The 21,989-nt window shown below is 45.7% G+C and overlaps 1 protein-coding gene across 1 annotated transcript in view; it reads left to right on the top strand.

The window, feature by feature from the left end:
- tiam2a (TIAM Rac1 associated GEF 2a) overlaps positions 1-21,989 on the top strand; it is a 141,594-nt gene that overhangs the window by 54,894 nt on the left and 64,711 nt on the right. The window contains exons 13-14 of the mRNA XM_080750603.1: positions 5,180-5,236; positions 18,806-18,979. Coding sequence (XP_080606729.1) covers positions 5,180-5,236; positions 18,806-18,979 — 231 coding nt within the window. The remainder of the gene's footprint in view (positions 1-5,179; positions 5,237-18,805; positions 18,980-21,989) is intronic.

The following is a 21,989-nucleotide window of genomic DNA, read 5'->3' as shown; positions in this document are numbered from 1 at the left end:
AGTTTGGCCAAGTTTAATTTGTAATTTTTAGAGGTATAAAAATACTTAGATTGTCACTTTAAAAATGTGCAGACACCCTCTATACACTTAAAATGTTGGTTTGTTTACTGTTGAGTGAGAAAACAACATTGCACATTAAGTTAATCATCTGGGGACCCCCCAAAATCAGGTTGAGAACCACTGCCACACCGTATCACTTCAAACACTTCATGGCTGCTGAACAGCGCCACTTGAAGATTGGTCAGCCAGCGGTATTGCAGCTGTTGAGGCCATACTGATATGGACAGACAGACAGACAGACATACAGTACACACTCGGTCAAGTGTTGGAGCGTCTGGCACCGCTCAAAAACACAAACCCTTTTTTAAATATAGGAGATAAGGGGTTTCTGTCTGACGACAACGATATTGTTTCAAATATTTGTTATTGTTAAGCACAGCATACAACACATTTTCAAATCAGACATTAAATAGTGCTTCCTTATTTTCTTGGACAACAACGATATCAAAAGGGGATCTGTGGCCTGAACTGAACCATATCAAAACATTTTCGAAATGAAAAGGTTGAGAGTGGCTGTTTTTTAAGGTCTGGTACGGGGGCGGTGTTGACGTGTTCGTGTCTTCAGAACGCCATGCCATCTGCTGGAAACAATACAGGGTGTTTCCTCTTCTCACTTCCACACACGCCACCTGCTCTGTCAGGTGTGTGCGCGCGTGTGTGCGCATGTGTGTGTGTGTGTGCGTGCGCTTGCATGAGGGTACTGTCTGCATGTACATATACATCCCTGCACTGGGGTGTCGCACCAAACTCTGGGCCCTGGGTACAAGGATCCACTGCGTTGTTTTGTGCTTTAACTATTGAAAAATAGCAGATATACAAGCTCACAGCTGTGAGCTTGTAGATCTGCTATTTTTTGAAAAATTAATGGTGAAAAAGTCTTTGAAGGTTTTTGGAAAAAAAAAAAAAAAACTAGGTTTCTATGTCGGTGGTGCTCAAACTTTTTCATGTCAGTGACCCCCCAAAATGATATGTATTTGGCCACGGACCCCCATCTCAAAATATTTTGTTCCAGGGACCCCCCGGAAGCAAAATTTGAGTTACAAATGTTCACTTAAAAAATACATATATTCAAAGATTTGCGTGGCACTCGGTGCCGCACTGTGAGCTTGTTTATCTGCTATTTTTCAATAGCTAAATAATTAAGTACCCCCCCCCCCCCCCCCCCCCTGTGACGCCCCTGTCCCTGCACGTGTGTGTGGTAATATTTTGGATCTCCAGCCGGCCTGCCTAATGAGGCCCAGTTCCATTTCGCTTCGCGGGAGGCTGAGGTGGCGCTGGCTGGCGCTACAACAGTGCAGTCATGAATTATTAAAAAGCCATGTGTGGCAGATATAGCTGCATGCTCTGCTCTCCAGGCACGTGCACACATAGACATGAAAGGGGGCTTGAGCCCCTGCCCTTTTATCCGTCTGTGAAAAGTGTCCTCTCCAGACCATGAATGCAGTTTTTGCTGTGGTGAAAGAAATGCAAATGCCCCCCTTTCCATGCCATACCTGAAGGCAGCATTCAAGAGAATATTGCCTTGTCCAAACTCCCCTGAACTTGAATGCAGCATCTTATGTTGAAAGAATTGCCCTCTTATTTGTAAACATCTGTTACGGCACATCTCCAGTATTGACTTGATTATGCTGTAGTTCAGCGTGGTATCAAGAACTGAAAACACTGCGGCGCGTTGTGAGCTTGGAGGTCAGCTATTTTCGATATTTTTACCAAAAGGCCCTTTTTAGACATTTCAGCCCCTGCCTCTCTAACATTCTCTGCACGTCCCTGCTGCTCTCTGCTCAGCCCTGCACTGCCGCCATGCAGCAGATGGTCGATGTGAGAACGCTAAATATTAAACAGCCTCCCGCGTTACTTCAGAGCTCCCCACACACACACACCCACGCACTTAACCACTTAAACCCTAGCATCCGTAATGTGGGGAAAGCTTTGGCTGGAAATAGCAGATCGACAAGCTCGCGACGCCTCGTGAGCTTGTCTGGTCGGCTGTTTTCAGCGAAAGCCCTTCCCCTCAAAAACAGAAGAAACACTAGTACCGTACATATAGAGCCATGTGAGACTCATTTGTGTACAACATTTGTGTAAATCTTTTAATATATATATTTTTTAAGCGAACATTTGTCATTCAAATATTTGCTTGTAGGGGTCCGTGGAACAACATATTTTGAGATGAGGGTCTGCGGCCAAATACATGTAATTTCGAGGGTCCTTGACATGAAAAAGGTTTGAGCACCACTGATTTAGAAGAAGGATTTAGGAGATCTCTCTCTCTCTCTCTCTCTCTCTCTCTCTCCCCCCCCTCTCTCTCCCTCTCCCCCCTCTCTCTCTCTCTCTCTCTCTCTTTCTCTCAATCAATGGGGGATGCGGACCCAATCCGGAATCAATGGGGGTACATTTATATGTAATCAAATTATTTTCTTAGGAATGCGACAAATGCAACAATATATTATTGAACTCAAGTCTCCATGGCATTAGTAATCAATGAAGAAAAAGTCATTTTGGGGGTGAACTACTCCTTTAGATCCCAAATTCCCATTTCCCACCCTCACACCCTGATCCCAAACTAGCCCCAAAGTCATCAACCCCCCCCCCCCCCCTCCATCGCCCCCCTCCCCGACCCCCCTCCATCGCCCATCTCCCCGACCGTTCTTCTCAGCAACTCGACCTGCACCGTAAGGGAGTTTTTCAGAGGTCAGGTTTTTTTGGGAAGTCAGCCAGAAAGGCCTGGAAGATTTGTGTGAGTTTGTTTTAAAGGGCCTCTAAAACGAACAGCCTTTTGGGGGCGAAGTGCTGCTGTTTACTGCTCACTTTACAAATATACCTTGGCACAGGAAGGGGGGAGTTAGCGCCGAGGCCCAAAGGTCACATCGCTGTTCCCATTGTCTTAGAACAGGGCTCTTCAACGTTTTCAGGCCAAGGACCCCTTAGTTGAGAGAGAGATGAAGCAGGGACCCCCACAACCTTATCATAGATTCCATATAGTTTCATTGTTTGACAGCACAATCGTCAGTGTATTTTGGATTCATGTCAATGTGTGTTTTCAGATATTTAACCTGAACCGTCAATACTTTATAAACTTTCACTCTGCTCTCCCCCCCACCCCCTCTACAAAACCTCTTTGCCAAAAATAGCTGATCTACAAGCTCACAACGCCTCGCGCTGCGTATCTCTGCTATTTTTGGCTAAAGTTCTAAGAATATGGACACTAGGGTTCAAGTGGTTATAGAAAAGGAGAAAAAAGGTTTCTATCACACAAAGATTTGGAGGACCCCCTGTCGTGACTCTGAGGACTCCCCTAGGGGTCCCGGACCCCCTGTTGAAGACCCCAGTCTTAATTGGGATCCAGAGGTTGTTGTTTTGGGGTTTTTCATGTTCTAATAATGATGTCGGGTGGTTTGTGTTAAGGGTCAGATTGACCTCTGACCAGTGAGCAGCGTTTGTTATTTGATCAATGACATGTTCATCAGTTCCTCTGAATTCCCCAAATTTTTCAGCAAAAGGTCAAAGAAATACTGACAGGACACATGGTCTTGTATGGAATGTAAAATGCCCATCTTCAGGGACATGCTGGGCCCCTGATTCAGCCTGGGAAAACGAGTTGGAGAGGCCCTCATTGCGCGCTATAGCGAGAGAGATCTCTCTCTATAGCACTCAAATATTTGCCATTTCAGATCATGACCAAGTGACAAGCCAGTGGGCCAATTACATGAATAATAATGGCCCGGCCTGGACCGGCCGAGAATGAACCGGCCGTTGGGGAGTTGTCCCGCTTTTCCCAATGGCCAGCACGTCCCTGCCCATCTTTGATCACCCACGTTACGGTTGACTAACATGTTGAACTCTCCCAATAGAATAGATATACACAGTATATCATCGAAGAATAGAAGACCAGATCTATATTGAGATCAGGGTTCCCACGGTCATGAAATTCCTGGAAATATTTTGAAATCAGTAAAGATATTTTTTCCAGTACTGGAAAAGTTTTAGAATTGATCAAGGGTCCTGGAAGGTCCTGGAAAAAATAGCTATGCATTGTCTTTGGTTATTAATTTTGTTAATAACTCTGAAATGACAAATTAAACATTGGCCAAATTGTCAAATATTAGAGGCAGAAATTGTGAAAATAGCCGATCTACATGCTCACGCGTTGTGAGCATGTACGGCTATGTTCTGCAAAGAGGTTTGGTGTAGAGGGGGAAAAGAGCAGACCAAGTACAGAGTGAAAGGTCAAGTTTATTAACTATTGACGGTTGAGTATCTGAAAGATACACTGATGATTGTGCTGTCAAACAATGAAACTATATGGAATCTATGAAAAAGTTGTGGGGGTCCCTGCTTCATCTCTCTCTCGACTAAGGGGTCCTTGGCCTGAAAACGTTGACGACCCCTGATCTACAGTACAATAACGAGAGATAGAGCAGCATAGATGACTAGACGGATGAATGATGATTTGGAGGCGCTGACAGCAAAGATGAGGAAGAGAGATGGATGGACTCGATGGAAAAAGACGAGATTGGGGGGGAGAGAGGAAGTCAGAGGGTGGAAATACTGTATAGATGGAGAAACGGTGAACTCATTCATGACTTGGACTGCAGCTCCTTTTCATCTCTCTCTCTCCCTTAAACTGGCACGTAGGAAGATCGCCTCACACACACGCACGCACGCACGCACGCACGCACGCACGCACGCACGCATGCACGCGCACACACACACACACACACACACACACACACACACACACACACACACACACACACACACACACACACAGCTTATTACGGCCCCCCGGATCCTCAAAGGCAAGTGGAAATATGCATCAAAGCGCTGAGTGATTACCGGCATTGGTTTTTAATTAGCTGTGTGTGTGTAGCTAACGATATTGTGTTGATACAGGTCACCCTTGTATGCTTCATCGCTGATGAATCTGTGTGTGTGTGTGTGTGTGTGTGTGTGTGTGTGTGTGTGTGTGTGTGTGTGTGTGTGTGTGTGTGTGTGTGTGTGTGTGTGTGTGTGTGTGTGTGTGTGTGTGTGTGTGTGTGTGTGTGTGTGTGTGTGTGGTTAGTTCTGTCGGTCTAATTGTCTCTTTTAATGAAGTCCTTTGTTTTGTCTGGTGTTTCAGATCTTTGACGGTGACGCTGGCGGTCAACATTACTGCCTGCCTCCCAGCAGCCACGAGGTAAAGTGATGACATTCAGTCTCCTTCTTCTCACATGTGCGGTTTATATTTGGTCCTCAGGAAAGCAGAAAGACGGGAGGGGGGAAAGCAACAAAAAAGGTGACAATTTGCAATTTAGGCAGACGCTTTTAATCCAAAGCGACTTACAATAAGCAGGTAATACATCAATATAATAAGCAAGATAATATGTCAGTACATCAACAACAATATAACAATGCGTAGGAATATCAATCTAGAAAAAAAACAATGACATAGGTAGACCACGCACCTAATCAGTAAAGAATGTTTCTAAAACCTAAAAATGCTATCTAGCTTCATGTATGGTCATTGAGTGTTACAGTAGTGCTATGGGTTTAGGTGGAGTCTGAAGAGGTGAGACGGCGGAAGCTAGGGAGTGAGTCTGTAGTTCTAAGTGCGACAGGGAGTTTATTCCACAGTTTGGGGGCCAGGAGGGCAAATTGTCTAGGACAAGAGTGGATTTTTGTCCTGGAGCTTTTAGCGAGGGTTCTGGCAACATCCCTGTGTTAGCTGATCTGAGTGAACGGGTGGGGTTGTAGGGTTTTGGAGGTATGGAGGAGCCGTACCTTTGGCTGCTTTGAAGGTCAGCATCGTCCATCCATCCATCCATCTTCAACCGCTTCGGGGGTAACAGTTCCAACTGAGACCTCCAGATTTCCTTATCCAGAGCAACTTCCTCCACTCCCTCAGGGAGTATACCGAGGCGTTCCCAAGCCAGTTTGGAGATATAATCCCTCCATCTGGTCTTTGGTCTGCCACGGGGTCTCCTCCCAGTGGGACGTGCATCGAGGACCTTCCTAGGAAGGCGCTCGGGAGGCATTCGTACTGGATGCCCGAACCACCTAAGCTGACTCCTTTCCAAGTGTAGGAGCTGCGAGAGAGAGAGAGGTCAGCATCAGTGTAGCGGCCCACTGCAACAGTTGTTTAGAATGGACATATCAAACACAATGTCCAACAGATTGCTTTGTGTTTACAGCTGTGTTTCTAGTGTCAAGCTCCCTCTGGTAGTGTTGGCACTAATCATGTTCATACTCCACTTGTTGGTGGTGTAAAAGTTGTGGTATTAAAAGCTTAATTGTGTATTTATATGTGCTCCCCTCGACCCGACGAGTCGGTAGAGTATCTGCGCGAGCGCTGGTTGTGGGGGCATTGAACAGATATAACTCCATCATCATTTGCAAAAGGGCCCCCACCCACCTCCTCGCAGGGGGGCCCCACAATTTTCAGAAACGCCACTGAGTATGTTTATTGCATATCACTGCATGCATACTGTATACTGCAGAGGTGAAATCGGCAGAAGCACCTCTCCTTCTCCTTTGACCCTTGCCGTCTGTCATGCATTTGAAGACAGACTGTGTGAGGATATACATTTCCTTCGCGGTCCTGTGTGTCTGTGAAGAGGATTGCGAAGGTGCAGGCACGTGCACACATAGATATCAAAGGGGGCTTGAGCCCCTGCCCTTTTATCTGTCTGTAAAAAAAAGTGCCCTTTCCAGACAACGAAAGCAGTTTTTTATCTCTGCCATACCTGACGGCAGCATCAAAGAGAATTGCCTTGTCCAAACTCTTCTGAACTTGAATGCAGCATCTTATGTTGAAATAATTGCCCTCTCTGTGTAGAAATCCATGCCGTTACGCCACAACTCCAGTATTGACTTGATTATGCTTAGTTAAGTGTGGTATCAAGTATCAAAAATAGCCGACCTCCAAGCTCACGATGTGTCGCAGCGCGACACGTTATGAGCTTGGAGGTCGGCTATTTTCGATATTTCCACCAAAAGGCACTTTTAAAAGTGTCAGCCCCTGCCTCTCTAACATTCTCTGCACGTCCCTGCGGAGGTGTAATGAGAGAGTGTGTGTCTGTGTGCGCGCGCGTGTGCTCGTCTGTGTCTGTCAGTCTGTATGAAATATGTGTTGCGGATCAAAGCCGGGTATCCTTTCATGTTTATCTGCAGGTGTCTGGCTGCTAGACAGACAGGCAGACAGCAGCACATCCAACCAGAGACATTTTCACCGGTTCTTCTCCCTCTGCCCTGCATCTGGACGGTGGCTGGAGGACGAGGTGCAGGGCCTCTTAGTTATCACCAGACAAGAGATGATGGAAGGCTTGAGACAAGGGTTAAAGTTCTCAGTCCTGGGGACTGATTTCAGTCTGGAGGAGTCCATAGGGGCTTTTGCAGATCTGCCAAAAGAAATTAAATAATAATAAATAAGGGGGAGGTGTAGCGATGACAAAGTCGTCAAAACACTTTTTTAAGACATGAGTATTTGAATTGGCCAGACTAGCAATATAATACAACAGAACTTCAGAAGATACTTCTATAAAATGAAGCATGGATTGGGGGGCACACACACATTCAGGGTCCTTTTCCACCGGCAAAGAACCGGTTCCAGAACCAGTGCCGGTTCAACTTTCTTGGAACCTTGGTTCATTCTTGCGAACCGGCTTGCGTTTCCACCAGATTGAACCAGAGCCAAGGATTTGTCTCTGGAACCACAAAAAAACAAGGATTTTGTGGTTCCCGTTCCGAACCAACTTTTATGGTCCGGAACCAACTCCGGTTCTCGGTGGAAAAGCACACCTCTGGTTCATCCCATAGGTGGGAGAAAGAACCAGAACCGGTTCTTTACCGGTGGAAAAGGCCCCTCACTGAAGGCAGTTCAGAACTTCAGGGAAACACCCCAAACATTGGTGTTTCTAAAATCACACATTGTGGCATGGTCTGAAAATAAATGTCAGTCTTGGGAATTCTTTTGGGCTTTAACAACTGCGTTGAGAAGTGTCACGCAGGAGCACAAGAGTCAAAGTCTTGTTTGCGCCGGCCATCACGCGCCCTTGTGTGCATGCGTGTGCGTTAAAGTATTTAAAGTTGGACATTTTGAAGGGGAATTCCGTCCCGTCTGAGAATGTCACGGCAGTGTGCACTGCAGGCCCGTTCTTCCTAGCATAAAGAGGTGGTGCCATTGTTTTGCTCTTTTTCTGGTTTTCATGTGTCTAGGAGGTTGACAGTACTTCATTAGACCCCCTGGTGTGGTTGTTATGAGCAATTATGTATTCCCTTTGAATTTTGGATGGCTGACAACTTGTGGGTCAAAAGTGCAGAATCAGATCCAAAAACACATAAATGACATCATATAATCACCCCCTCCCCTTTTACCATTCACCCAACACTGTGGGTGTGGCTAACTTCAGCACCTTACAACCAGGCATACTTAATGAACTGGTGGGTGTGGCCACATAAAACATAAATTTAACTCTTTCTGTACACTTTTTGGGAAAAGATCTTCCTCCTAGTATAATCAGAATACCTGATCATGGCACTGCATCTTTAACCATGTAAACCCCATAGAGCATGGTTTAGACTAGTCCCTCAGGGCTCCATACTAGTGTCTTTTCAGATGTTTTGTTTTCGCAGAAAATACCCAATCGAGTGTGACGCGTCGAGGGCTTGTCGATCTGCTATTTTCCTGCAAAATCTTTCCCAGTGGTACGAATGCTGGGGGTTTAAGAGCCGAACCCTAATTTATGCTCCAAGGCAGTGGTTCTCAACCTGTGGGTTGTGGGACCCAGGGGGGTCCCCAAATATTTTTTGGGGGTCCCCAGATGATTACCTTAATGTGCAACATTGTTTTCTCTCTCAATAGTAAACAAACCAACATAAATTGTATAGAGGGTACATGCACATTTCTAAAGTGACAATTTAAGTACTTTTTTAATGCCTCTAAAATGACAAATTAAACAAATTGTGAAATGTTAGAGGCAGAAATTGTGAAAATAGGCGCTCTACATGCTCACAACGCCTCGCAACACGAGGCGTTGTGAGCATGTAGATCTGCTATTTTCACAATAGAACCGTGTTATACAAAATGTAATGCCTCAACTCATCAGTAAAAATATGATTATTTTGGGGGTCACGGCCTGAAAAGGTTGAGAACCACTGCTCCAAGGTACAACAACAGCAACGCGACGCAGTGTTACAGTGGCTTGAATATCTTTCCGGCAACCATAAGCGACACCATTGCATCTATGGAGTTTAAATAGCCTTGGGTGGCATCTGGGATGGCAGCAGCTTGGTCACAGAGCCATCGTTGTCCTCCTCCCCCCGGTGGGGACTCTTCCATCATTCCAGCCTTCTGGGCTTCTTTCATGCACAGAGGACCTCCTCTTCAAAGTGCCGCCCCGATCTTCTGAAGCGATTAATGTCTTGACACGCAAAAGATGAGGATAAATGGACAGTTTTAGACCAAGCAGAAGAAGCAGTGTGTTTCTGAAGACCACTCTTCTTCTTCCCCAAACAGGATACAGTGACTCATTCATTCATCGTCACTGTCGGGTAGAAACCTTGTATCTCCAAGTTTCAAATTTGTAAGTTTTTTTTCGCAACGTAAAGCCCTGCTTCATCATACAAGGCCGTTGCACAAAGGTAGTGAAAACAGCCGATCTACAAGCACACAACGCCTCGCGGTGCGAGGCGTTGTGTGCTTGTAGATCAGCTGTTTTCCCTAGTTTAAATACATTTTTAAATGATAAATGCGAAACGAGGAGTTTTGGACATACAAGGTTTTCACCGGACAACAACGTTATGCTACTGTGTGTGTGTGTGTGTGTGTGTGTGGAGGGGGTAAATGGTGAATGTGGCTTGTGTCAAAGCTCGCCCCAGCGCCGTTAATTGCCTACAGACGGCTTCGGAGAAGGGAAGTGACTTCAGGCACAAAGGCAGTCTTTCTTAAAGCTCCGATGCTTTATTGTCTGGAATGTGTCGCACAGTTTGTTAGCGGCGGGAGTTTCGATCGACTTTCCTCGAGTATGGGCGCGAACACGGAAAGCAACTTGTCTCAGGGAATCCATTTTGATTTAGAGGGGGATTTAGACTGTTAGAGAAACAGAGAGAGAAAAGAGGTAACCAAAGCTGTATTGATTTTCACCGACACACGGAGTGACTTCATCCTCTCCTGTCCTGCTTTGGCTCACTCGAATCCCTGTAATTATCAAGTAATAATGTTCTGCTAATCCTCGGAAGTGAAGTCAAGTAGTGTGTGTGTGTGTGTGTGTGTGTGCGTCCGCAACACGTTTCTGCATGTCTGAGCTACTGTGTGTGTGTGCACAGCTTTACTGTGCTGTATTGTGTGGGGGGCAGGCACATGCACACATAGACATTAAAGGTGGCTTGAGCCCCTGCCCTTTTTATCCGTCTGTAAAAAGTGCCCTCCCCAGACCATAAATGCAGTTTTTACTGTGGTGAAAGAAATGCAAATGCCCCTCTTTCCATGCCATACCTGAAGGCAGCATTCAAGAAATGCAAATGCCCCTCTTTCCATGCCATACCTGAAGGCAGCATTCAAGAAATGCAAATGCCCCTCTTTCCATGCCATACCTGAAGGCAGCATTCAAAATAATTGCCTTGTCCAAACACTCCTGAACTTGAATGTAGCATCTTATGTTGAAAGAATTGCCCTCTCTGTGTAGAAATCCATGCTGTTACACCACATCTCCAGTATTCACTTGATTATGATTATTTCAGTGCGGTATCAAGCACTGAAAATAGCAGCTATTTGATCTGCTATTTTCAATATCTTCACCAAAAGGCCCTTTTTAGAAATGTCAGCCCCTGCCTCTCTCACATTCTCTGCACGTCCCTGTAGAGCAACGCACAAAGTGCTGCGATGATTACACTGACCTGGGATCAGATTACTGCCAGTTCCACTGTCGGTTCAATGAGCGCGGCGAGCACTCAGACTCAGAGCGCATCAAATCATACTGTACCTCCACGGAATGGGAACGTGACCTTGTAGGAATGGGAACGTGACCGTGTAGCGATCACGGATTCCTTATTCATCGAGGTGAAAACATGTCATTTTTCTGTAATGTCATCTCACCTCTTATTATTGTAGGCTGCTACACAGCTGCTACAGAAGGTTTAATTATGGAATATAACTATAACATCTAGTCTGTTAGAACGCCATTTTAGGTATGCATGTCGGGTCCATAAAACCAGTAAGACTCCCTAATCGGGAGATCCACAAATAGGGCAAAAATGTGTTTTTCCAAAATCTTCCTGATCCATGTTGATGACATGAGTGTAGACATACTGTGTAGTGATTTTCGTGATTTTAGGGCAAAATCTGTAGGAGCAGTGTCCAAAAATTTGTTTTTAAAAATCGGCCTCAAGGTGGCGCTATATGGGGCAGATTCATGTTGATGGGATGAGTGTAAACATACTGTGTAGCGATTTGCGTGATTTTAGGGCAAAAAATGTAGGAGCAGTGGCCAAAAATGTGTTTTAAAAATGGGCCTGAAGGTGGCGCTAGAAGAGGGCCATGTGAGAAATGAGGGGTGGGGTCTCCGCATTGCCTTGGCGGACGAATAGGTACCGGCCCCGGCTCTCCCGGACGCTCCCAGCCCGAGTTACGGCATTTTATGTGAGCTGCAGTGGAGGGGGTCCTCCACTGGGGGCGTCACCACTTTTGCATCCATTCTGGAGCACCAGGAGTGGGTGGTCCCCAGGAATTCCCCGTGAGCAGCCCCGTTGGGGTGGTCATTTGGTCATTTTTGCACATTTGGTCATTTTTTACACCTGGGTGTCCCCCAGGGACCTGAGGGTCCCTGGATCTCCGGGGGTCCTTGGAGGTTGTAGTTTGGCAGGTAAGGAGTGTGTGTGCAAAATTTGGCATGGATGGGGGCAACGGTTGTGGAGATATGAGCAGGGCAAAAGTGTGACGTGTGACGTGTCACAGACAGACAGACTGACAGCCCGTGGAGGTTTTGATAGTAAATGCTCCCTACGGTCGCAATAATCTCAGTCCGTCTTTTAAAGTCCGTCTTTTAAAAAGAGTGTCGCGTCCACTCGGCTCTCAGAACCAATTTCACGGGTCCTTTCATTTGAAAAAGAAAATAGATAATCGTTTAGGTCAATTAGGGTTCAGATCCGTCATTTTCATACCCTCCACCCGACTACATGTGTAGTCCATGTATGTACGTGCTCGCGCGCGCGCGGGTGTTGAGTGTTCCTGTACAAACAGTCTTTGTCTCAACACACTGCTACTGTGGAGCTCCGTTCAGGACCCACTGCATGTAAAGAGGATTATGAGGGGGTGAGCCCAATGTCAACATTCATTCAGAATGGCTTATTGTTCCTCCTCCACTATACAAACACGCCACAACCACCCACACAGCGCTGATCCACCTTGGGAGGGGTACTACTGATCCACCTGGGTGGATGGATATTGATCCACCTGGGGCGTGGTGGTGGTGGTACTGAAGTAGCTTGTCTTCAGGGGTCGGTAGCTGACCACAATGATGCCAGCTGGAGATGAACCAGATGTAGTAAATTATGATTTCCCATTTCAATGAAACATTGAACGGCGGTTGTCTTGGTGTGTGCTCGGGCTGGGGTAAACACAATGATACACAAAACACAATCCAAACATCAGTCACAAACCCAGTAGTCTCACGTAGCCAGACAACTATTCCAAAATCTCCGAATGCTATATAGAGTCTGGAACGGCAGCTCCCAAACGGCGAGTATCGGAAGTAGCCACTGCTGCACGGAACTGTAGTCCCCTGGTAGTCCCATTGGAAACATAACAGAAGCACACTCGCACAGACAGAGTCATTCAAGCGGCATATTCTTGTAATGGGTGTATAGTTTAAGAAAACATTTGAAAACATCATGGAAGTAACACAACATAACACCAGAGAAAGACGAAATAACGCCCCAACAAATGTTGAAAGGAGACATAACGCTTCCAGTAGGACTTGTTATTGCTACTGCACCAAGGGAGCGGTTGCATCACATCCGCTCTATCTCGCACTCATCGTATCTATTTCCGTGCCCCAGACTGTATGCCGGGAGCATTTGCAAATCGCGGAAGCAACAGTCTGGCCACGCGAGACTGCAAACCCAGTGACGTAAATGTACATTTTACTTTTTCACTCAACACCAAATCTCTTTGGCGTGTGGTGTGTGTGAGCTTGTAGCTCGTTCAGTGGCGAACTTTGTCTATGAAATGCCCAAAATGGGGACGCCAGGTAGAAAATGGCAAAGGTGAGGGGCCAGGGCTACTGAAGGACAACTAATGCCATTGATAGATCTGTTTTTATTTCTTTTCATCTAGTTCCTTTTGCCATTTTTGTGTAAGACTCTTTACCCATGCATGTAAGTTGTATGTACATTAAGTGTGTATGACCTCACCATCATCCATTATCTGGATGAAAATGATATTTTTTCATCTTTTTCTATGTTTTTCTTTCGATAAGTTTATGCAGCCTTTTGCTTTTATTTACTGTAGATGTAAGAAAAAATAGGAAACTAGGTCTGATGACAGTGAAGGTGAAAGACGTGCAACGCGGGTCTTACAGACGGAATGGAAGCGCTGTCATTGCGATCGCGTGGTCAGCCACGCGTCCGGGCAACCCCCACAAAACGTCCCGTAAGATCTAAAAGAGGAAATCGGATGGAGCCTTCAGAGGAAACCGTGTGTAATGGCCCCGTAATAGAACGTAACGTAGGGAAATGGAGGTGGAGAGACTGCTGCATGCATGTGTCATCGTCATCTGTGTTCCTTGTTCATGCACCCAGCAGCAGCAGGTTGGTACCGTGATGTTTGTGTTAGTCAGTTGCTAAGTGAAACGGAACACACAGCGCGTGTATTTATGGTACGACGGTCCGTTTTTTTTTCCTGAACCGCGGTCGGTCACTCAATGTCCGTTTCTCCACATTCCACTCCTTCAGAGTCTCCAGGGTGGAGGCAGGGTGGAGGCAGGGTGGAGGCCCCACGAGAGGAAACACTGAATGACCGGCTTGACCGGCCGATCCCAGCCGTATGTCGTTGCTGTCGGGCAGAAACCTCTTATCCCCATATTTTAATTATTTTTGTAAATTAACACCCTACGTTTTCAGGCCAAGGAGTAAGGACCCCTTAGTCGAGAGAGGGATGAAGCAGGGACCCCCACTACTTTTTATGCCTTTATTGGATAGGACAGTAGACTGACAGGAAATGGGGGGGGGGGAGGAGATGGGGAGCGACATGTGGCAAAGGTGTCTGGATCGGGAATCGAACCGGCGACGCCGCCAGGCATCCATGCCTACGTGGCAATGCCTAAGTGGTATGCGCCCGGACCACAACCTTTTCATAGATTTTTTAGATATTTAACCACTTGAACTGTCAAGACTTAATAAAGTCTTTTCCCCTCTACACCAAACACCATCTTTGCCGAAAATAGCCGATCTACAAGCTCACAACGCCTCGCAGTAGATCTGCTATTTTTGGCTAAACTTCTCAGAATATGGACGCTAGGTTTCAAGTGGTTAGTATAAAACGGGGGAAAAAAATCACCCAAAGATTTGGAGGACCCCCTGTAGTAACTCTGAGGACCCCCTATATGGGTCGGTCCCGGACCCCCTGTTGAAGACACTTGCCCTACGTGATCGCACTACGCGAAAGCATCAAAATTAGCAGATCCTCGGCGCGTAGTGCGAAGCGACGCCATTTGAGCTTGTAGATCTGTCACTTTTACCTCTTGAACAGTTTTGGACATAATTATGTGCTATCTACCCGACGAAATGTCATATAGTTGATGTCGCTCAGAGACCTTCTCCACATTTAATATTTTCATCTTTTAATGCTTCTCCATATGTAACCGCTTTTGACATACACGGTTTCCACCTGACCACGACTATGTATACATATCTCTCTCTGGCACGCCCCAGGGGTGTCGCACCAAATTCTGGGCCCTGGGTTATGATTCACTCACATTTTGTGCTTTAACTATTGAAAAACAGCAGATATACAAGCTCAAAGAATTTGCTGCGAGCTTGTAGATCTGCAATTTTTGAAAAATCTTGAACATCTGTCTTCGAAATCTTTCTGAGGTTTTTGGAAAAACCTACGTTTCTATGTCTGTGGTGCTCAAATGTCAAGGACCCCCAAAATGATAGGTATTTGGCCACGGACCCCCATCTCAAAACATTTCCAGAAGCAAAATTTGAGTTACAAAAAAGTTCGCTTAAAAAAATACATATATTCAAAGATTTGCACACATTTTCACGACTTTAAAAAAATAGCAGATCTACAAGCTCGCAGCCGCGCTGTGAGCTTGTATATCTGCTATTTTTCAATAGCTAAAATATAAAATATTTAAGGCCCCTCCACCTTGGGCCCTAGTAACTCAGTCCCACTCCCCCCCCCCCCCCCCCCCCCTTTGTGACGCCCCTGCACGCGCCCACAGTGGTGATGAGCAGCGCGTGTCTGGACCGGAGCATTGGCAGAGCTTCATGGAAAGTTGACCAGGCAACGGTTGGTGTTCCAACCTCTCTGGCTCTCTGAATGAGTGTACAGTTACTCACACACAGCCCACAGGGTCACTGACTGTCGTGTCGGCTACCAAATCTCTGTCGGTTTTCCAGTCACGCCACGTTTGCTTAAATTGTGACGTGGTGATGGCGGTTATGCACATTATCGACTCATGTTCTCGCCACCCCGGTTTGTAAACACGACCCCACAAGCTGAAGAAAATGACAACAATTTTTTTTTTTTAAAAGCCACCATGAGGCCGATTCTTGCAAAACACATTTTTGGACAATGCTCCTACAGATTTTGCCCTAAAATCACACAAAGCAGTACACAGTATCTCTAAAGTCATGTCATCAACATGTATCTGTCCCATTTAGCACCACCATCAGGCCGATTTTTTCAACCACATTTTTGGACACTGCTGAACTGACGGTCGCTTATCTCCTGATTAGGGAGTCTTAGGTGATACAGCAAACTACACTTAAAACACAAAAAGTACCTTCACAATCACACGATTTGCTCAATCCTAGATCTGTGTAAAATACAGTGTATTTAGCTTATTTCTAGAGTTGAATGTTACCTGCATGCAGATTTAGGAAACATATCCACTTGATTGAAATGTTGTTAGCCATTGAATAAGCCAAAAGGAACATTAGTAGCCATTGAATAGGCTACCAGGAACATTGGTAGCCATTGATCAAGCCAACAGGAACATTGGTAGCATTTATCTTGGCATTGCCTGGCATAACAACTTAAGTCACAGGGACTTGTTGCTGGAAAAACTAGGTGAATGTTTGTCTGTACGCCCATGTAGCCATGCTGGTCAGAATGCGGCTTTGTTGTCCCGGCCAGCGTGCGTGCGTGCGTGCGTGCGTGCGCGCGCGCGCGCGTGTGTGTGTGTGTGTGTTTGGGGTCGGGGTTGGTGTGTGTGATGGTGACACTTATGGCCTGAATCAAAAGCACCTCAGTTTACTACTCAGACATTTGGTCTCAGGGGAAAACATCTCTAAAGGCTCTCCTGTTCGAGGCGAGGTGACGCATCAGTGGCAATACACAAAGACACACACACACATACATTTCTTTTTAAAGTAAACAAAAAAAGTGGAAATAGTAGATCTACATGCTCACAACGTGTCGCGATGCGGCGCGTTGTGAGCTTGTAGATCGGCTATTTCCACTATCAATGTTCTTTTTTAAGTATAAAGTTGTCAAATATGTCAGTAATTTCTTTGTATATTTAGGTTATGTGTCATATCTACCATGTGCAACTTCAAAGCCTAAAAGCCAAACAGAAATGTAATTGTCAACGACAAAAACACAATGAAATTGTTAATGACAATTAATCGTCACGTAAAAATGTCATAATCGTGACAGCCCTACACACACACACACACACACACACACACACACACACACACACACACACACACACACACACACACACACACACACACACAGTCAGAGACACATACAACGCTCCCAGCCTCACACAGACAGACACACCACTTGGCTTACTCTTGCGGTGGTGGTCCCACAATGGGGTGAACAACTCACCATGCTCCCAGACCCCCCCCAACAGTAGGTCACTCTTAATGTCTCAATCTCGCTCGGTCTAGCCGAGAAGGAACCCCCCCTAAACAGTTTTTGGTCAGACGTGCTGACTCATTGGTTTTGCGTCAACCCTTGAGGTTTTGGGCGCATTTGGCACGATTGAGTATTTCCTCAAGATGTCGAGCCCTGATAGTTGTGGTTCCGAAGCCACACTTCTGGCGTCACCCCCACTCTTCTTCCCACAATGCAACAGTGGTCCCTTTCCCCCTCTCCAGAGACACAGAGTCGCAACCAAAACCCCCAGAATGGCCGCCCGTGCGCCCCAGTGGCGAGCTAACCCCAGCATTAATACCCAACTCAAAACCCCACAGTTAATCCCGCGGGGAGATAATTGCCCTCAAATGGCTTCCCTCAAAGGGCTTGCGCTCTGATTTCTTCTACTCCACCACTGGACGCAAAGTGACGCGGATGGCTTTTAAGGAAACCAAATTGGTCTTTTGCAAAGACGCGGCACTCCGCAGATCTACAACCACCCCCCCAGACGCGCCAATGGCTCCGCAGCCAGTCAGCATGCGTACACGGTCATTACCGTGATATTATGTGGAAAGCCTGGTGTCTGCGTTGTCGAGTTACTTTCTGAGAGGCTTAATTGCATGACAACTTTACTCAGCACTTTGAACCACTGCCAGGCCCCACATTTAGACTAATGGAAGCTCATTGATTTGTTTGCCTTTGCTTATTCTTTGTCCTCTTTCTGTCTGTGTTGTCTCCATTTCTCTCTCTTTTGCTGTCTCCTCTCTTATCTTTCTTTCTCTATCTCTCTCTCTCGCAATCTTTCTCTCTCATACTCCACACCTTTTTTTCCCTCTCTCTGTCTCTCTCTTTTTCTCTCTTTCTCTTTTTTTCTCTCTCTCTCTGGCTTGACTGTATGATCAGTTTTTGTAGCAAATCTTATGTTTATAAACAAGTTTCTGTGCTTTTGATCACATGGGTCCTCAGTTGTTGGATGGAATCATTTGACCTTATCATTGCTCATGTTTTTCTTGTGCAGTACTTCAAAAGGTGGCATTGGAAACGTTGTTTTTTTAACCCATTTAGGCCTAGAATTATCGAATGCTTTAACCAGTGAAAAATAGCAGATATACAAGCTCACAGCGCGGCACAGAGTGCCGCGCTGCGAGCTTGTAGATCTGCAATTTTTTTGGAAAAAGTCGTGAAAATGTGTGCAAATCTTTGAATATGTATTTTCAAAGCGAACGTTTGTAACTCAAATTTTGCTTCTGGGTGGTCCCTGGAACTAAATATTTTGAGATGGGGGTCCGTGGACAAATACATATAATTTTGGGGGTCCTTCACATGAAAAGGTTTGAGAACCACTGACATAGTATTCTCTCAAGAACAGACCAACTGAGCTCCATTTAAGTGAAAATTACCTTTTCTTTGACGATGGCTGGCCAGATTGCTGACATAGAAACATAGGTTTTTCAAAAAACCTTAGAAGGATTCAAAAGACACTTATAGAATCGGGTCAAAATTCGAATTTTCATGATTTTTCAAAGATAGCAGATCTACAAGCTTGCAGCGCGATGTGAGCTTGTACTGTATATCTGCTATTTTTCAATAGTTAAAGCATAAAATAATGATAGACATTATAGTGTACCCGTTCTGATCTCCTTCCTATGTTTCTATCCCTCCCTGTCTGAGCAGAGGCTGGACGTGCTGAGCAGCATCTACTCCATGTCGCCCCCCGAGGGCGGTGTGTGGGAGAGCAGCGGCAGCGAGGTGCTGACCTGCAGTGTGTTCCTGCCGGACAACCTGACGGTCCAGCTGCCTGTGAGGAGAGAGCACACTGCCGCCGCCCTGCTGGCCTCCGCCTGCAAGGTACGGAGAAGCTCTCCATGACCCTCAGGCAACACACCACTAGGCCTGTCACAATTAGTACACATAATCGTCTAATTGTTTGACATAATCGCAATTATTTTTTTCATTTTGAAAAGTGTTCATATATTTTCAAAAGTAGTGGAAATAGCAGATCTCTGCTTGTAGATCAGCTATTTCCACTGTCAATGTTCTTTTTAAAGTATAACATGGTCAAACATGTCAGTCATTTCTTAGTATATTTAGGTTAAAAAAATACATTCTTACCTGAATGCCAAATTTCTTGGCTGAAAATAGCTGATCTACAACAAGCTCACAAAAATATAAATGAACTATAACCAGTAAGACTCCCTAATCGGGAGATAAGCGACCGTTGGTCGCTTATCTCCACAAATATCACAACCTCCACCTATCACGTCATACGGGTAGCCATAGTTACACCTGGAATGTTGAATCTCCATATATGGAGATAACCTACGCATCACACAAAGTCTGACCTCACCAGCCCATACTTGGGCATGGACGACTTATATCTCCATATACGGAGATGGCCATATATGGAGATACGATGACATCACAGAGTCCACAGCTGATGATGTGGCGTGATGTCATACAATAAACAAACAAGCCCTATATACTGATGCGATACGATGACATCACAGAGTCCACAGCTGATGATGTGGCGTGATGTCATACAATAAACAAACAAGCCCTATATACTGATGCGGAGATATGAGCAGGGCAAAGGTGTGACGTGTGACCGACCGACGGACGGACGGCCGGTGGAGGTTTTCATAGTAAACTGCTCCCTGACGGTCGCAACAACATGCCCAAATAGAGACGCCAAATATAGACATAACGGTTGGCCTCTGTTGGCGACAGAACCAGACTGGGATTTAGTTCTGCGTTTGAGAAGGATTTGTTGTTTCTAGACACAATGCTGCCTTCGATGCCAAATACAGACCAGTCCAATATCAATATGAAATCCTCTTGTTTTGTTTATCCATGATTGGTTGTGATCTGGCTTCCCGGGTGTCTGTTTATTTTCACAATTTGTTCAACATTTTGCCAAGGAACCCAAGGAAGGCATAGACGAGAACCTCACCGGTTTACAATACATACAGTTAGAATGTATCAGTGTCTAAACACCAGAAACAACAAACTATAATAAATCCAATGCAGTCAGAGGACTGGGCTATTGAGCGTACATACTGTGTTGATTAGTGTTGAGATGATGAATTCACAAACATGATGCTTTGCATTGCTCTACCGTCAAATCATCTCATGGGTCTCTCATAATTAATTGATTAACCACTTTAACCTTATCTATCTATAAATGCGAGAAGTCTCTGCGTGTGTGTCTGTCTGTCTGTCTGTCTGTAATCCGCGTATCTCGAGAACCGTTCGTCCCACCGGCTTCAGATTCGGCACGCGCGTTCCCCGCCGCGGCACGGAGTGCAGTGCCGGGTCTCGACCCGACCCGACGCGCAGTTTTCCAGAACCGGCGCGAAACGTTCGGAATCTCCTTATGCGGGGTTGATAGTTGACATCAGGCTGTTCCGGAGGAAATCGGCGAAAGCTCTGACTCATTGTGACATCACTTCATAAAAGGCTCTGACATCACGTACGCCACATGAGTCAACAAAAAATCTCTGTGAGTGTGTATGTATTGTGTATGTAATCCGCGTATCTCGAGAACCGTTCGTCCCACGGGCACGCGCGTTCTCCATATATGGGCATAAAATGAATGCCCCCATATATGGGCATAAAATGGATTGCAGACAGACAGATACAGATATCTTCATATATGGACATAAATGGACAGAGGCAAACAGATGGTCAAAGATCTCCATATATGGGCATAAAATGGACGCAGACAGACAGATACAGATATCTCCATATATGGGCATAAATGGACACAGGCAAACAGATGTTCAAAACGGGTCCTATGACAACAGGTATAATGAGGTTTGCATTAAAGGGGGAACCGGCACTGTGTCTGCAACACAGTTGGAGGCACAGACAGATACTCCATATATGGGCATAAAATGGACGCAGATAGACAGATATCTCCATATCTGGGCATAAAATGGACCCAGAACTATAACTGCAGTGATCTCCATATATGGACATAAAATGGACGCCGACAGACAGACAGACAGATACAGATATCTCCATATATGGGCATAAATGGACACAGGCAGACAGATGGTCAAAACGGGTCCTAAAGGGCGGGGCATTCATTCCCTATTTACATTGTTCCGAGTTGGCCAGGTCGCCGACACGCAGCGTCTAGTATACTTAATTGACCCAACTCACCGAGTCCCCCAGGGGTCTATACTGTACTGTACTATTTTTCTTTTTTCCCCCCCTCTGCCAAATCTTTGTTGAAAGTATAGCCAATTTACAAGCTCTCAACGCCTCACAGTGTGTGTGTTGTGAGCTTGTAGACCAGCTATTCTGGCCAAAATGTTCGCTAGGGTTCATTTGGAATTCCGGACTACCCATTTTCTTACATTAATCTGATGTTATAATATCCCAGAACGAGTGGAAAATATATATTCTTTCTGCATCCCAGGTCCACCGTAACTCCGATCGCGAGCAGTGGGATCTATCGGTGAATCGCTTATTTTGTATTTTTTTGTAGATATGTTGTTCATAATGCTGAAATACTCTCCACAGTGTTTGTCCTTCTTGACCCCACTGCTCGCCATCGGAGCTGCCGTGGACTCGGGATGAAGGGGAAAAACAAAAAACAAACATACAAACAAAAAAAAATGTTTCCACTCGTTCTGGGACATTATACATTATGTATATCAGATTAATGTAAGAAAATGGGTACTTTCGGAACTCTCCTTTAAGTGTGTGTGAAACCTGTACACAATTGACCCCACCCTCTCCCACAGGTGCGACAGCAGATGCACAGACAACAGCACACACACACAACGCCCGTCCGGATAACAACACTACATGTCTTTTGTTGAACAGGCTCAATCAATGTGTAATTGAGTTG

The sequence above is a fragment of the Nannobrachium achirus genome (assembly GCF_963921795.1).
Source record: "Nannobrachium achirus genome assembly, chromosome: 20".
Taxonomy (NCBI): Eukaryota; Metazoa; Chordata; class Actinopteri; order Myctophiformes; family Myctophidae; genus Nannobrachium; species Nannobrachium achirus.
This window is presented reverse-complemented; position numbering and strand designations above follow the sequence as displayed.